This window comes from Myotis yumanensis, unplaced genomic scaffold (assembly GCF_028538775.1).
Source record: "Myotis yumanensis isolate MYYU_CA2020_CCGP unplaced genomic scaffold, mMyoYum1.0.hap1 SCAF_2, whole genome shotgun sequence".
In the NCBI taxonomy this organism is placed as follows: Eukaryota; Metazoa; Chordata; class Mammalia; order Chiroptera; family Vespertilionidae; genus Myotis; species Myotis yumanensis.
In genome coordinates, this window is record NW_027223753.1 from 158,080,689 (window position 1) to 158,097,014 (window position 16,326).

Here is a 16,326-nt window from a genome sequence, read left to right on the forward strand (position 1 = left end):
TCTCTACTGCTAGCAACTTGTTCCATTAGTAAGTAAGAAAATTAAAGATTTAATTACCACTTTTTAGGAAGCACTGTGGTACTTACACTTATTTAAGAGCAATTTTTATGAGCAGATCTCAGGAAGTCTCAGCACAAATTGTAATGCTTCAAAGCCTTCTTTTTGAAAAACTTTGGGTAATAACTTTCATTTTGGCAAACAACCTTATTTGTTGCTACTCATACTTGCAACAAACTTAGGCTGTTAAAAATTTTGTTTTTTCTTAGAAAACTGTAATTCAGAGTCAAGCCTGACAGTAAAAAGAAATGGAGTTGAGGGGTAATATCAGTTTTTCAAGGTTGACCTTAAAGTCCCCGGTGATGGGTTACTATTTATTAATTAGGAAGAACATAAAGAAACTGGGATAGATTTTTTTTTTTTTAATTAAGGGAAAGAAAGAAGAAGAAGGGTAAAGAAAGAGTTATTGACTTATTTGTTAGTTGGTTTAGTTCTTTATGTATTCATTTGGTTTCTTCTTCCTAACTGCACAGTCTGGGTCACAATACACTTGTGCCAAATTCCACACACAGATCCTGATTTGCATAGCTCTCCTTTATGTCAAAAAAGAAATCAGGACAAAGTCTTGTGGGGGAGGATGCAAAGAAAGAATGGAGAATATTCTAGCTGATGAAAGTGCTTTCATCATCCTTTTGCAGATTCCGAAGACTGTCTTTCTAAAAGCACTCTCTAATATTCTTATTTTAGCATTCTCTTTCAGCATACTTTGGTTTCCAAGTACTTCTGAAATGTAATTAAAATGGAGTATAAAGTGAATTTATTGTTTCCCCCCTAGTTTTAAAATGAGAAGCTGAAACTCTGTATTTAATATTATTATTATATTTTAATATAGAGTAAAATCAGGAGTGCAGAGTCCCGCATCAGAGCCAGAGCCAGAATGCGGGTGAAAAGGTGTTGAATAAGGCAGCAAATTACAGTTTTTGTAAACCAGGTTTATATATTTAAGAACAACCAGGGCAGAGAGAATTAAAGAAGCAAAAAAGATGGGTAAAAAAAGTGACAAACAATTATGCATATACACACACCACCACCCCAAAATTCTGGCTTATGAAATCCAAGAATCCTAATTTATAATTCATGTAAATGTGTTGCTATGGAACTTATTTTTACTTCTCTCCATAAATACATTGTTGACACAAAGAATAATATTCTTAGTTTATAGACTATAGTTAAGAGACATTTCAGGAGTTAACTTTTCCTTTAAAAAACAAGCAAACCTGAAGAGGCTACAAATCTTTCTTACTGCCTTTGTGCAGGTCTTAGATTTCACCTTACCCATTTCCAAACAGATAACAGTGATTGTGCAGACAGCTTTACCTAAAGAGTGAAGGATTTAGTGAGCTGTCAATTTCTTGCAGAATTCTTCTCTTCTGGTACTGCTGTTCTCTATGTATTATTAATCTATTTATATTTAACTCCAGCCATTAGTCCTCCTCTTCCAGTCACTGAACCATTTTCAAAGGAGAGGAGAGGGAACAAGGGTTGCTATTATTAGGTATCCTTGTGTGTGATGAGGGTGGAGATAATTAAGTAACACAATTTTGCTTCTTTGAAAATGACAAAGATTGTTTGGGGTAGACAACTCAGGGCTGGTTAACATAACCTTTCCCCTCCAGAAGGTAAAACAATAGAGATACATTTTTGAAGTGCTTAATTAAGCCTTCAGCAAGGAGTGTGGGAAAATTACAGACCCAAAAACGCTCCAGTTCTAGGCAGGAGTAAATTTTCTCTGCAGCACTCTGTCACTGCTCATTTACTGCATCATTTTGACAACATCTCATATTTCCATAAGGCTTTTACATAATCTATAAACAGGGACAGAAAGGTGAGGAACAGAGAGAATGGGGACAAAGTTCAGACCTCCCGCACTGTCAGTTCCTTTTAGTTTTCCATTAAAGGGTGAGGGTGAAGGGTGGCATTTTAAGATGATTTCATTAAAAGGCCGAGACATTAATAATTGACACAGCCAGAAGAATGCTGTGAAAAATTGCCACTGCTTTCTCACTCTTCCAAAGGATGCACATAATTCAGTCATAATGAAGGCCCTTCAATGTTCCTCCCCAAAACCTCTTTCGATCAGGAAAGCCTGGAATCTGTAGGCAAGAAAGATAATCACAATAAGTCTCAAGTAGGCAGAGTTCAAATGCTAATAGCCTTTAAATTTTTTTTCTTTAAAATGTCTGTCTATTGTTCCTGAGAGAACCACCAGTCTGTGGTTTTACTCAGAAAACCACAGCAGACTAAATAATAAAAATACATTTTCCCAAAATGGAAAACATTTGCCAACAAATTGGTGACAGGGTCATCTAAATCAGAGAGGATGAAGGTGAATCTCAGAATATTCATCTACTGGACTTTACATGAATTATTTGCTTGTAATAGACTTCGGCTATACATCTTTGGTGTCTCAAGCAAACAATTTTATTTTATTATGTTATAATGTAACCTTATTCCTGGATTTTATTTATTTATTTATTTATTTATTTCTTGTCTCTTGGACTCTTTCCCTTGATCTTATTTTCTTTTGGGTTTAACAGCAAACAATCAGTTGCTTGTGCTTACAAAGGGACTTCCCCTACTTTTTTTTTTTTTTTAACCATTTCTGAAGATAAATTTGGAAATCACCTCTCTACAAATTTAAGAACCCATTTTATAAAGAAAAGATAGATACTGACCTGATTACTGTCTCTTAAAAAGTATCTCTTTTCTATGACCTGTGAGAAACAAAGATTTTAAGAGTTTAGTACACAGATCTGGAAAATTGGCTAATTGTAATGGCCATTCAGGGGACTAAAAGGCATATATCCAAATTAAGTGTCTTTTCAATAGCTATAGGCATCTGGTACAGTGAGTTCAATCTGGTGCTAATGGGATCAGGATTGTAGGATTATTTCCTAAGAGCCTGCCTCATTCCAGAAAATACTAATAGATTAAAAAAATAAATGAAAAAATAAATTAAAAAAATGACTAAGTAACAGAGAATGACATTTGATCCATGCAATGTTTTTTTCCCCATGCAATTTTTAGTATACTAGAGGCTTGGTGCATGAAAATTCATGCACTGGAGGGGGGGTCCCTCAGACCAGCCTGCCCCCTCTCACAGACCGGGAGCCCTCAGGGGAGGGAGGCGATCAGGAGAATGTGACGCCCCATCACACCTCTGCTGCTGCTGCCACTGCTGGCAGCGCAAGCCTCGGGCTGGCCCTGGGCCACTGGGCAGCCGCCGTCCAAGGTTTGCCTGCACCTCGGGCTGGCCCTGGGTAGCTGGGGGACTGAGGGGGCTGGGGACTCTGGAAGCAGGTGGGGCTGAGGGGACTGGGCGCCGCCATCTTGTGGCTGTGGGTGCCACCATCTTTGATGGTGTGGCAGTCAATTAGTATATTCCCTCCTTATTGGCTGTGGGCACCACCATCTTTGTGATGGTGTGATGGTCAATTAGCACATTCCCTCTTTATTAGATAGGATAAAAGGAAATTTGGCCCTAAGCTTCCCAGCAGTCAGTCCTAAAAGGTACCAAACAGAATTCATAAGAAAAATCAAAGCACCTGCCTACAGCTATTTCTTAAAGAGGAGTCTATGTAATGCAATGAACCACCACATCCCTCTAGCAAAAACAGTGATAAATTCTATAGAGCCTCCATGGAGACAGATGACACAACATCAACAGTGTCAATTAGTGTCTTTTTATGGATTTAATCTGCACCCGTAATTCAGCAGTTTCAGAACCGTCTGTATTTGGTCAACAGGAGAAACACAGTAAAGCAGTGGGTGCATGTGCACAAATCCATCACTTCTATGATAAAGAAACCCTCAAACGGCATGCCCTAAATTGTGAGTTTAAGGAGCACCACGTTTTCATATTATGAAACACATTTTAAAAAATAACAAATTCTGTTCTAACACTTGAGAAACTATAATGATTGCATAGGCAGTATTGTTTTCTTTAGCCAGAGCTGTTGTGATTAAGAAAATTTAATCAATAAGATACAGATTAGCTAGAGATTAAGACACTGGAATCTAGAATTATGAAAATAAAAATTCCTCTGAATAAATGCTGAGCATCTTCTTCCAGGCCTGTGTCAGCTTACTCTAACTGGCCTGACAGCCAAAATAGCTAGATTTTTCTTAGAGACTATGGCTGAGTCACTGTTAGCCACAAGAGACCTAGGGTAAGGTTACATTCACTGGCCCCCGAGGTAGGAAAGTTGGTTCATGATCACTATACATCTCAAAATACTTGGTCTTAGAGAAAGCAAGAAGGGACTGATTCTCTTTCCTTTCTTTGGGGCAGGACAGGAAAATCCTATCATTCTAGAGTAGGGAAGAATTACTACTAGCCAAGGGAGTCTGGAGGAGGAGTCAGATTCCCTCTTGGAAAAGAAATCTTTACATTAAATTCTTGGGGCCCTGGCCAGTGTGGCTCAGTTGGTTGGAGGGTAGTCTGGTCCACCACAGGGTTGTAGGTTCAATTCCTGATCAGGGCACATTCCTGGGTTGCAGGTTTGATCCCTAGTCGAGGCGGGTACAGGAGGCAACCAACAGATGTTTCTCTCTCACATAGATGTTTCTCTCCATCTTCCCTTCTCCCTCTAAAATCAATGGGGGGAAAATTCTCACAGATAAGATGTATAGAAAACTGGGTGAAATTTAGCTGCCATATCCCTTGGTTTCTGGCAACCACCTCAGTCTGGAGGTCTGGCCAACCTCCTAATCCACATACCTTTGGTTGTGATGTAGGCAATGACGACAGAAGTTACCTTTTTGCTTTTGCTTATAACTCCCTGCCCTCAACTTGCAATGCCCTCTTATTAAATCTTGCTCTCTTCTTAAAACTCATCAAGTTCCTTCTGATTTTTAAAAATAAAATCTTGCCCTGGCTGGCTTGGCTCAGTGGATAGAGCGTCAGTCTGTGGACTGAGGGGTCCCAGGTTCGATTCTGGCCAAGGGCACATGCCTGGGTTGCGGGCTCGATCCCTAGTAGGGGATGTGCAGGAGGCAGCCAATCAATGATTTTCTCTCATCATTGATGTTTCTATCTCTCTCTCCTTCTCCTTTCCTCTCTGAAATCAATAAAGAAAAAAAAAAGCCTTGACAGACAACTTGGGTCCCATTAGTCTATAACCCATTGTTTCTCTAAGATATAACATTACATTTAATATTTCAATTCTAAAATTATTAAATTATTTAAAATTTTAAACAGTATATTGTGAGATCTTTCCATGTCAGACACAGATCTATAAGATGTTGCTCTTAGGGGATAGTATTTTGTATCAGATGGGATCAGGGATCTAAACTAAATCAAAGTTCTTACATTTTAAGTTTGAAAACAATGTGAACAGAAAATGTGGTTCCTTGCAGTGCATCCCATTTAGAAAATGCTAATATTTGTACAGCACACTGGAGTAAATGGAAGAGGTTGCCAATCACCCAGCCCGAGGGGTTCTGCTGCTCAGAGAAATGAGTGGATCAATATCTCAGAACAGCTGTACCCTATTTGCGACACACCAGTTGGAAAGTTCTGCAATAAAGCAAAAATTTCCCCGTGATCTCATTAAATAGGGAGGGTGTGGGGCTTTATCTCTGCTGACATATTGGATAAAGGGCCAAATATTAAATCCCTAAATTGCTAAAAGAAAAATGATTCATAAAGAAGATCTATGAGAAAAATGTTTCTTGGAAGATTACACTTAAAAGGAAATATAATACAGAAATTAATCTTTTTCAATAGCATACAGAAATACATCCTATTTTACTTTACTACAAATGTCAGCATTGGGCAAGCAACTTAAGCTCAGTCAATACTACGTGCAATGCAGCTGTAAGGACTTGTGAAAGAAAGACAAACAGTGCTCTAATTTACTAGCATGCTGAGTCATTCTACATTTTCATTCTACAATAAGATGATGCTAGCAAGAGTCAATAACTTTAATGCAAAAGTTTCTGATAGGGAAACAATAGGGAATCAAGAAGATTACCTTAAAAGTAATAGTAAGAACTATTAATAGCTGGGAGAGCAAAATGAACTTAGGGCTTTAACTAAGTAGAATCTCCTCAGTTCACTGTCTTGTAGGGCTTAGGGGTGAATAAGTACAAAAAGAGATAGAAATTAGGGAAACATAAATAGTTCTAAGAAGTGGAATTAGGTATCTTATTAAAAAACCCCATCTCGCCGAACCGGTTTGGCTCAATGGATAGAGCGTCGGCCTGCGGACTCAAGGGTCCCAGGTTCGATTCCGGTCAAGGGCATGTACCTTGGTTGCGGGCACATCCCCAGTGGGGGGCGTGCAGGAGGCAGCTGATCGATGTTTCTCTATCATCGATGTTTCTAACTCTCTATCCCTCTCCCTTCTTCTCTGTAAAAAATCAATAAAATATATTTAAAAAAAAAAAAAAAAAACCCCATCTAAATTCAGTAGCTTTCATCCTTTGCTAGAGAACACTGGTGATAGTATAAATACGTCAGCAGGCCTTGAGCAATTATACCAACAGATAAGAGAGATCAAAACAAGTATTATTCAGCCTGTGACATTCAGGATGAAGGCATAAAAGGACAAAGCATTCTATAAAAAAAGTTAAATTCTCATAATATATAAATTAAATTTAAAAATAACTTAATTGAGACCATTACCTTATCAAAAAACCTACTGAGCTTGACAGCATTAGAAGAACCAGCAGCTAAGTACCGTGGATTTGTGCAATCCTAGAAGATAAAACATAAGAGCTACGATTAAAAGCTAGAGAACATAGCTCTTGTTAGTTATCAATGTTCCTGTTGCACATTTCTATAGTAAAATATTAGGCATAATACTCTCATAAAATATTCATGTTATTTTTAAATTATGATGCACACAGCATAGAGGGAAGTGCTAAAGGAAGATAAGGACACTTTTTGTTATTTGAGCAATTTTAGAAGACACTGAACCAATATGTACATCAATTAATTCACAAAGGAAGACAGGATTACTAATATCTTACTAATACAACCAAGATACTAATCAGAAATAAAGCAGAAATAAAGCCACTTACCCTGAAAAGCAGAAATAAAGCCATTAAAAAGTCAACACTTTACTTTTTAGCACTAGTTACTCACCAGTGCTCAACTAAGTTCTATGCAGTTCATACAAATAGTAGGAAGCACGAAAATAAGAAGTTAAGAGGAGCAAAGAACAAACATAACAGTTGCCAGGGATTTCTCACACACTGAACACAAGCCAATACATCTCTTGGTAGGCCATAAAGGTGATAATAAATAATAGATATATTTTTTATAATAATAGACAATGTTATTATTAAATATCATTAAGCATTATTATTAACACTAGTTAGAGAAACAATAATGAACAAGAGACATATTACTATTAAATAGGATTTTTAAAAATGGAGCCCAGAGGAAACAAAACAATCTGGAACATTAAATCATTATAATGACTAGTAAAGACCTTAAAAGGCTTACTATCCTTTTATTGAAATTCCAGGGTTGTGTTGCCTTTGCTTGTCATTACTGACTTGCCACCTTAAGAGACAGAATATTTTGATTTCTAACTCAAATGGCAAATAAGACCAAACTATGAGGATATAATGTAGGCTGCTTTACAAGAATGATATTTGTCTTTCAAGCTGTGTCCCTTGGGATATTCTGAAATTATTGGTGTTGCATTTATTGATTTGTACTCTCTAAGCCCACATGACTCCTTTCCAATAAATTTTGTAACAGTCACTTATTTTATCCATATATAACATTTCAAGGCTCACATTTTTAATTTTGGCCAGAATCTATAATACATTTTCAAAACCACAAAAAAAGAGAGACTCTAACAAATGTTTCAAAGATCACAGAATACTAGAAGCCAGCAAGCTCTGAATCTGAATATCTGTCTCTACATTTCTAGACTGTGTGACATTGGTTAGGTTACTAAATCTTTAAAGTGTAGTTCATTTATGAAATGGGGATAACGATACTTATCCCATAGGATTTCTGTGAAAATTAAATGAGTTAATGCATGTCAGGCACATAGCAGGTACTGAAATATTAGTTCCTTTCTCTCTTCATTCCAAGAAAATGCTATTCAGACTGAATTTTCAGACACAAGCACCTAATATAAAAGATAATTCCATATATAGATTAAATAAGCTGAAATATTATTATGCAAACTATTGTATTTGAAATAATGTTTGAACACATTTATACAGCAGTTGGGGCATATAAGAGACAAACCTTAGATGGACCTGTGTTAGATGTTTTACAAAATGGATACTAATTAAATAGTCATCAGAATGTTAAAAGACTTCGAAGATGATTCCAAATAGAGCTGCAGTACTAAATACAAAATCTAAACCAAGTAGCAAATAAACAAAACCTCCCAAAAACTTAATTCTAAGGCTGCACAATTTAAGCTTGACCAGGCTAGAGAAATTCTATAATTTCAGGATAAGAATTTTAAGGCTGAAAGAGCCATCTGTTATTGATCATGGCTGAGAGCAAAACCTGAAAATTAATAGCTCTAAATAGCTTGTCTAAGCTTGAGAAAGGAATAATAACCAGGGAAGATGCTTTAATATGACCATTTTGAAATAAACATATAACAGAGAAAAAAATTGTACTAGACACAATAAGCCTAACAGGATTTGAAAAAAGTAAGTAATCTTCTCCCTATCGAGAATTTAAACACTGACATTTTTCAGGTACAAGATGATAACTCTGATTCCTTCTTTGATGTATACATACAGTAACTAGAGATGCTAGCACTAATCTTGTTACACTAGTTTATTATTTGAGGCTTTATATTTACTTGCTGAGTCTTTTTGATTATCTCTTTTTGAAATTCTTAACCAATTTTCCTCATTTTTAGTTCCCTGTATACTCAAGACCGCTTTGTTGCTCCTGCTGTGTCCTCGAGGCCATACACGGATAGAAGGCCAAAAGTATGTTGTATGTGAACTCTGTGGAGACTGTGTGTGCCAAAGTATCACCATTTGAGTACCTTTACATCTTGTTAACAATTGGCCCTGACTTTGCAAATAAAGTAGGAAATCATACATTTAACCACTATAAACAGATACTTCCCAAAACACATTGAAAGTAATTAATGGAACAAATTAAGTATATGTAATGGCAAATTTCACTTTGGAAATAATTTTCAAAGGAAGTAATCTCAGCATTATATATTATACTAGAGGCCCGGTGCACAAAAATTTGTGCACTGGGGGGGGGGGGGGGTCCCCCGCCCAGCCTGTGCCCTCTCGAAGTCTGGGACCCCTCGGGAGATAACGACCTGCTGGCTTAGGCCTGCTCCCGGGTGGCAGAGGGCACGCCCAATCCCTAGGTGCAGCCCCTGGTCAGGCTCAGAGCAGGGCCTATTGGGGAGTTGGGGCGCCACCCCCTGTCATGCACAGAGCAGGGTGGATTGGGAGGTTGCGATGCCACCCTCAGTCACGCTCAGGGTAGGGCCGATTGGGGGGTTGGGGCACCGCCCCCTGTCACACTCAAGGCAGGGTCGATGGGGAGGTTGCGGTGCCACCCCCTGTCACGCACAGAGCAGGGCCAATCAGGGGGTTGGGGCGCTGCCCCCTGTCACTCACAGAGCAGGGCCGATCAGGGGGTTGGGGCGCCGCACCCTGTCACACACAGAGCCGCAGGGCTGATCAGGGGGTTGGGGCGCCTTCCCCTGTCACGAACAGAGCAGGGCAGATAGGGAGGTTGTGGCCCCTCCCCCTGTCACACACAGAGCCGCAGGGCGATCAGGGGGTTTGGGCGCTGCCCCCTGTCACGCTGATCCCGGTGCCGGGAGCCTCGCTGCTCCGCTGATCTCGGTGCCAGGAGGCATATTACCCTTTTACTATATAGAATAGAGGCCTGGTGCATGGGTGGGGGCCGGCTGGTTTGCACTGAAGGGTGTCCTGGATCAGGGTGGGGGTCCCCACTGGGGTGCTTGGCCAGTTTGGGTGAGGGGCTGAGGGCCGTTTTCAGGCTGGCGGGTGACTGAAGCTCCCAACTGCTCCTTTTTTTCTATTTTTTTTTCCTATTCTGGGCCAGCTTTAGGTCTGAGGCCTCGCTACTGAAAGCAGGTTTCTGGCCTTTACCTTCTGTATTTGATACAATGTTGCGGTCCGGCTGGCTGAAGCCCGGCTGACTGAAAGCAGGTTTCTGGGGTTTTGTTTAGCTTCTATATTTGTTACAATGTTTCTTAGAGTTGCAGCTCAGGGGCCGGCAAGTCAGGCGGGGAACGTTGGAGTCTGCCATCACTGGAGCAAGCAAGCCTCCCTGTTCGCTTCAGTGCATGGCTGCCGGCCGCCATCTTGGCTGACAGTTAATTTGCATAAGGATATGCTGATTAGCCAATGGGAAGGGTAGCGGTCGTACGCTAATTACCATGTTTCTCTTTTACTAGTGTAGATTATAGGCCTGGTGCATGGATTCATGCATGGGTGGGATCTCTCAGCCTGGCCTACGCCCTCTCTCAATCCGGTACTCCTTGGGGGATGTCGGACTGGCCTGCAGGGATCGGGCCGAAACTGGCAGTCTGACATCCCGCAAGGGGTGTAGCAGTGCCGAAGGGGAAGGTGGCCGGGAAGGAGCCGGAGCTGGGGCTTGGCGCCCCGCGGCTACGTAGCACTGCTGTGGAGGTGGAAGAGGCTCCACTCGCCAGCGGTGAGCCTGGCTTCTGGCTGACTGGCGCTCCTGCTGTGGGAGTGTACTGACCACCAGGGGGCAGCTCCTATGTCGAGCATCTGCCCCCTGGTGGTCAGTGTGTGTCATAGCAACTGGTCATTCCGGTCAATTGGTCATAATGGTCGCTTAGGCTTTTATATATATAGATTATATATTCTAAAGAGCAGGAATCTTTTGTAACCTATGGTCCAGTGCTGACCACCAGGAGCATTTACATTGAATATTCCATGGTGGCAGTTGAGAGAAATAAGGTACCTTAACTGCCAAGTAGAATGTAAGAGAAGCTGATTCAATTATGGGGGTAGATGTGGTTGAACCAAAGCAGTGTTCACAAATGTTGACTCTCAGAGTAAGGGCATTAGAATCACCTGAGCTATTTGTTAAACTAGAGTCCTGGTCCTCCTGCCAGACCTTATGAATAAAAAGCTCCTGCTATGGGGCAGTTATTAAAAAATTTTCACAGGTACTGTTGGCTGGTAATATGAATATGCAGTCAGCTTTGGGTAATTGTTAATCTAGGTGATTTCTAAGAGTTCTTTCCAAGATTCTAAATGTTAATTGTAGGAAAATTAAGTGGAAAATAGGGTTAACTGTACAGCACAGGCTCTGAAGTCAGAGTGCCTGCTTTGACTGGTAACTATGGCCTAGTTACCTCTCTCTGCTACTAGTCTTCATCTTTAAAATGGGGATAATAATAATGCCTACTTTATAGAGGTGATATGAAGAGAATGCATGTGAGATAACCTATGTAAATAAGCAGAACAGTGCTTGGCATGTAAATAATAAATGGTAGCAACTGGTGTTATTAAACCACTATGACCACCACATGTCTGAATGCCAGTGCACCATATATGCTGCACAAATCCTACTTGTGAGCAATGACATATCTTTCTCTGGGCAACACCAACTGGTTTATATGAGGACTTTTCTTAGCCTTTTTAGCACCAAATTCTAATCGAGTTAAATATCTCAGGGATTCAATCGTCCGTATACACCTAAGAGTATAGAAACTAATGCCTATGAAGCACTCCTGGTTTATAGATTGTAGTTTTTTCACTTGTCTAGTTGTTTGCCCTTTAAGGTAAATTCTGTAATGTAAAACACTAAGAGGTTTTTCTAAAGCAAGAATAATCAAGGTACAGTATCACAATCTTTCTTTGTCACCTTAAGTTACTTATTTTGACTTTAGGGTGATTTTTAAAAATCTTTTAAAGAAAAAGCCCATGATTTTTACATTATTCATAGAACAAAGTTTAAACATTCCAACAGATCAGCATATAAAGAGACTGAAGTGACTGGCCATCTGACAGTCTATGTTGATTCCAATTTGCACCATATTTTGGAGTAGAACCAAAATAGCCTGCCTTCAAGTATAAAGCTTCTTTTGGGAGAATATATGACTTGTGAAGTCTTCAGGTTCACTTTCAACTGACAATAATACAAACATGCATTAGTGAAGATACACACCAAATTAATCTCTTCTGCATTGAAATCCTCAGCCAGGAAAGCAGTCCTAGTTAAAACGTCATGGCGCTTGGTTTCATGAATCTGATCCAGTTTAGTCCCTATTACCAAGAGTGGGATTTGGTTCTCAGCAAACTGTTCCTGGTCATAATCCCTGTGATAAATAATGAAGAGGTGAATAGAATTTACCTTTTTGATGTAGATGTATAATATTTAAATGCAACTAGCTTATACTATTTTACTGATCATTCACTGACTCACCTATAAACCTATTTTTCTCCTAATTTCTTCCATCTACTTGTTTATTTAACAATCCATCCTCACCATCTACAGAGTTCCAACTATTTATCTAACTACTCAAAATTTGTGCCCATGAGTCCTTATAGACTACTTGGACAACTGAGTGCCCACCAGGTATACCAAGGTAGGTTGAGTTGACTTCTCCCAAAGCTCTATCTCCTAAGGCTCAGGAATTTTTCTGTATAGATGCACAGAGTGGATTCAAACCTCAGTGTAAAGAAAACCCTGGAAACTAGCATGGCACTCAAGCCTTGTGTCAGAGGGGAAAATGACAAGCTTCTGGGTATCTGCAAGGCTATAAATAAACTCTATACTACCATACATATTTCTGTCTATGAATTACAATGAAAAATAGATTGTTCAAGGAAAACAGGAAATAGGGATGCTAAAGGCCAGAATAAATCAACCATTAAGATGGTTTCAATACATGGAAAGGGAAGAAACAGCTAAACCACAAAATGAATAGTAAGAGGAAAGAATTGAATACCAAACAGTTGTTTGTCCTGATATGAGAGCTGTAGGAGACAGAGGACAGGGAGACCAAGGACAAGCAATACAAATCCCGTAGGGTCACTGTATAACCTTGGGCTAGTTACCTCTCTTTGTTGGTACAATAACAATTATACCAGCACTACAGTTCTTTACAATTCTTTTTTTCTATTTCTACTCAAAGGATAGAGTGGTATTCCTTCTATAACTAAAAGGAACATAGAGCCCAACGTTGTTGAATTAATTTAAATTCTATTCACATATGAGAAATAAAAGGTTTGGATTTTTGACATGTTATAAGCTCAATTTACAATGGTCAGCAAACTCTGGTTTCAAACACCTGATGACAGTAAATCAATATTGCACAATCCAATCAATACAAGCCAGTTGAGCATAGCTGTTTTTCTTCCTTTGATATTATTTCCCTTTCTCTTTGAATAATCTAAATTAGGAGTGTGTGTACAAAATTATTATTTTTTTTGCCTTTTATAATAATCTTGCAGAACCTCAGTTACTATTCAGCCTTGCAACACAATTGTTTTGAGCTATTAACTCCCATTTCATAAAAATATTACCATTCTATTTATTGCAACAAAGTCAATAATAGCTTGAGTTCAAGACCTTTGATTCTTTTTGCCAATATCATCCCTGATTTAGGAGAAATTGTCTAAAACTGAAATCTGCTTTATCAGATAATAAAGCATTGAGAGTGTCCTCCGTTAGGACTATTTTATTTTCCTATACTCACTAAGTATGGTTCATATTCAAATTTTTGTATATAGTTCATCCAACATCATCTTTAATACACATATATCTCTGTCACTTGTAGTCTTGCATAATCTCTTGCAAATCAACACATATATTACATATGTAATATAACATGCTGCACGTGTTAACATTAGCATATGTATTATATATATCATAACATACATGTTGAAATACACATATAATTTGTTCTCTTATATCTTTTTTTAGCTTCCATTTTTTCTCTCTTTTATTAAACCTTACATCCAATTTAACTTTGGCAAACACACACACACACACACACAAAAAAATTGCATCTTTCAGATAGCTATACTTAACTACCATTTTAGAGAAGATTTAGGATTCAGAGAAACAAATTTAACAGCTCTTATCAGCAAGCAATCAGCAAAATCCAGAATACAGAAAATTCTACAAGACAAACAAGCCATCTTTTTTTCAAAAAATAAATTGTTAGAGGGTAAAAGATAAAAATTGAAAAAGGAAGGGGAAGTTAAGATGAAAAGAAAGTAAATACAATGAGTGGACCTTACTTAGATACAGATTTGAATAAACCAATATTTATAAGACATTTGTGTAAATTAAAATAATATTCTATATTAAAGGATTATTGTTAATTTTAAGTATGACAATTACATTTTGGTTATGTTCAAAAAGTTAATATTTAAAGTTACACACTGAAGTATACAGATGAAATGATATCATATCTAGGATTATCACTGAAGATGTTTTGAAGTAAAACATCTGTGCTCATGGATTAGAAGAGGCAACAAATATTCTCTCTGACTTGTTTTATAGGTTTATTGCAATTCCAATAAAAATCCAAGCATAATTTTTGCCAATATAGACAAGCTGATTTCAATTTTATATGGTGAGGCAAACTAGACTAGCTAAACAATTGGAGAAATCACACTACCTAATTTTAAGACTTACTATAATGCTACAATAATCAAGACTGTAGTATTGGTGAAGGGATAGGCAAACAGAGCAATGGAATGGAATTAGGGAGTCTAGAAATAGACCCATATAAATATGGTCAACTGATTTATGGCAAAAGAGTAGAAGCAATTCAATGAAGAAAGATTAATCTTGTCAATAGATTGTGCTGTGACAATTGGACTATCATATGCAAAAGTCACCCTCAACTAAAACCTTCCACATTATAAGTAACTCAAAAAGGAGCACAGATCTAAAAATAAACCTAAAACTATAAAACTTCTAGAAGAAACAGAGGAGAAAAGCTGCATGTTCTGGAATTAAGCCAAGAGTTCTTACACATGATACCTACCCAAAGTATAAAATATAAAAGAAAAAACTGCGAAATTAGACTTTTTAGACATGCCAAACTATTGCTTTGTGAAAGTCACCATTAGGAGAATGAAAAGGCAATGTACAGACTGGGAGAAAATATTTGCAAATCAAACATCTTACAAAGTGTTATTTTGGAGGGTGCATTCTTGTGCTTGCTATAACATTTCAAACCAATTATGAAGTAATTTGGGCTTACCCATTTGTTACCAAGACTCCGGTTGGCACCAAATCCTTGTTGAGAGCTTCTGATGACCAACGATACAAGTTTTGGGATGACTTCTTATTTGTTAAGTCATGTACTAAAATAATACCTAAAATAATCAGAGAAAATAATGTCAGTACAGGAACAATTCTTCTTCATTTCCAAATTGGCAAAGTGAGACTTAGTAAATAACAAGCATTGAGATGCTTAGTGAACCTAGCATTCTATAGTATGTATAATACTACTCAGATATAATTATTTTAAAATTTCTTCTACAAGTTCTTACAAATAATCTACCAAATTTCCTTTGTCAGTCTAACTTCTAAAAATTCTATAAAATGTCATTAAACTTTTAGAATGTCTTTTCTTTTTTTTTCTTCATTCAACACTTAATGTGTGCCTACTCTGTCTGGTCCTAATTGCAGAACCACCTCATCAAAAAACAGAATAAAAATACTTTAAGTATATAAGAAATTATATGCATTCAAAAAGCTAACTGCACTCTTCATAGTACTGCACTCTGTACAGTATTGTCACAGACATCATACATACACATATTACTTATTTTCACTAAAAATATTAAATAAAATAAATTAAAACAGTATTGATTTAATTTGATACAACTGTTATTCTTTACCTGGAAAATGTTTTCCTGTAGATTACGTGGGCCTGCCTAATCAACTCAAGAGTCCAATTATTTAGTTCTTTGAGAGATATAGTTAAAAGAACAAAATAAATAATGCCATTAGAAGGGGATAAGAAGAAATAGTCAAGAGATACGAGTAATAGAAAATAGATGGACTTTTGAGAGATTGAGGAAAACAATAAAATGTAATGAGGCTCAGAAATACAATTAAACAGAATCAGTTAAGATCCTAGACAGAAAAGAAAAGCAGGTAATTATTCCAATAAGCTATAGATAAAAAAAAAAAAGCTTTCATGCCTAATGAAATTTAAGATATCTTGAGGTCAAAAGACTATAGGTTTTTAAACTCCCAACCTTTTGTATTACCCAGATTCTACTGTGAAGAGAGGATGTGAAACTGATGATTCCTCCATTTTCATGCCAATT

At 37.8% G+C, this 16,326-nt stretch overlaps 1 protein-coding gene across 1 annotated transcript in view; it reads right to left on the reverse strand.

The window, feature by feature from the left end:
• Nucleotides 1–974: 974 nt before the first annotated feature.
• Nucleotides 975–16,326, reverse strand: part of RABL3 (RAB, member of RAS oncogene family like 3) — a 55,638-nt gene continuing 40,286 nt past the window's right edge. The window contains exons 4-8 of the mRNA XM_070406279.1: nt 15,249–15,363; nt 12,194–12,344; nt 6,686–6,757; nt 2,733–2,771; nt 975–2,150 (exon numbers count right to left, since the gene is read on the reverse strand). Of these exons, the coding sequence (XP_070262380.1) occupies nt 2,085–2,150; nt 2,733–2,771; nt 6,686–6,757; nt 12,194–12,344; nt 15,249–15,363 (443 nt within the window). The 3' untranslated portion in view covers nt 975–2,084. The remainder of the gene's footprint in view (nt 2,151–2,732; nt 2,772–6,685; nt 6,758–12,193; nt 12,345–15,248; nt 15,364–16,326) is intronic.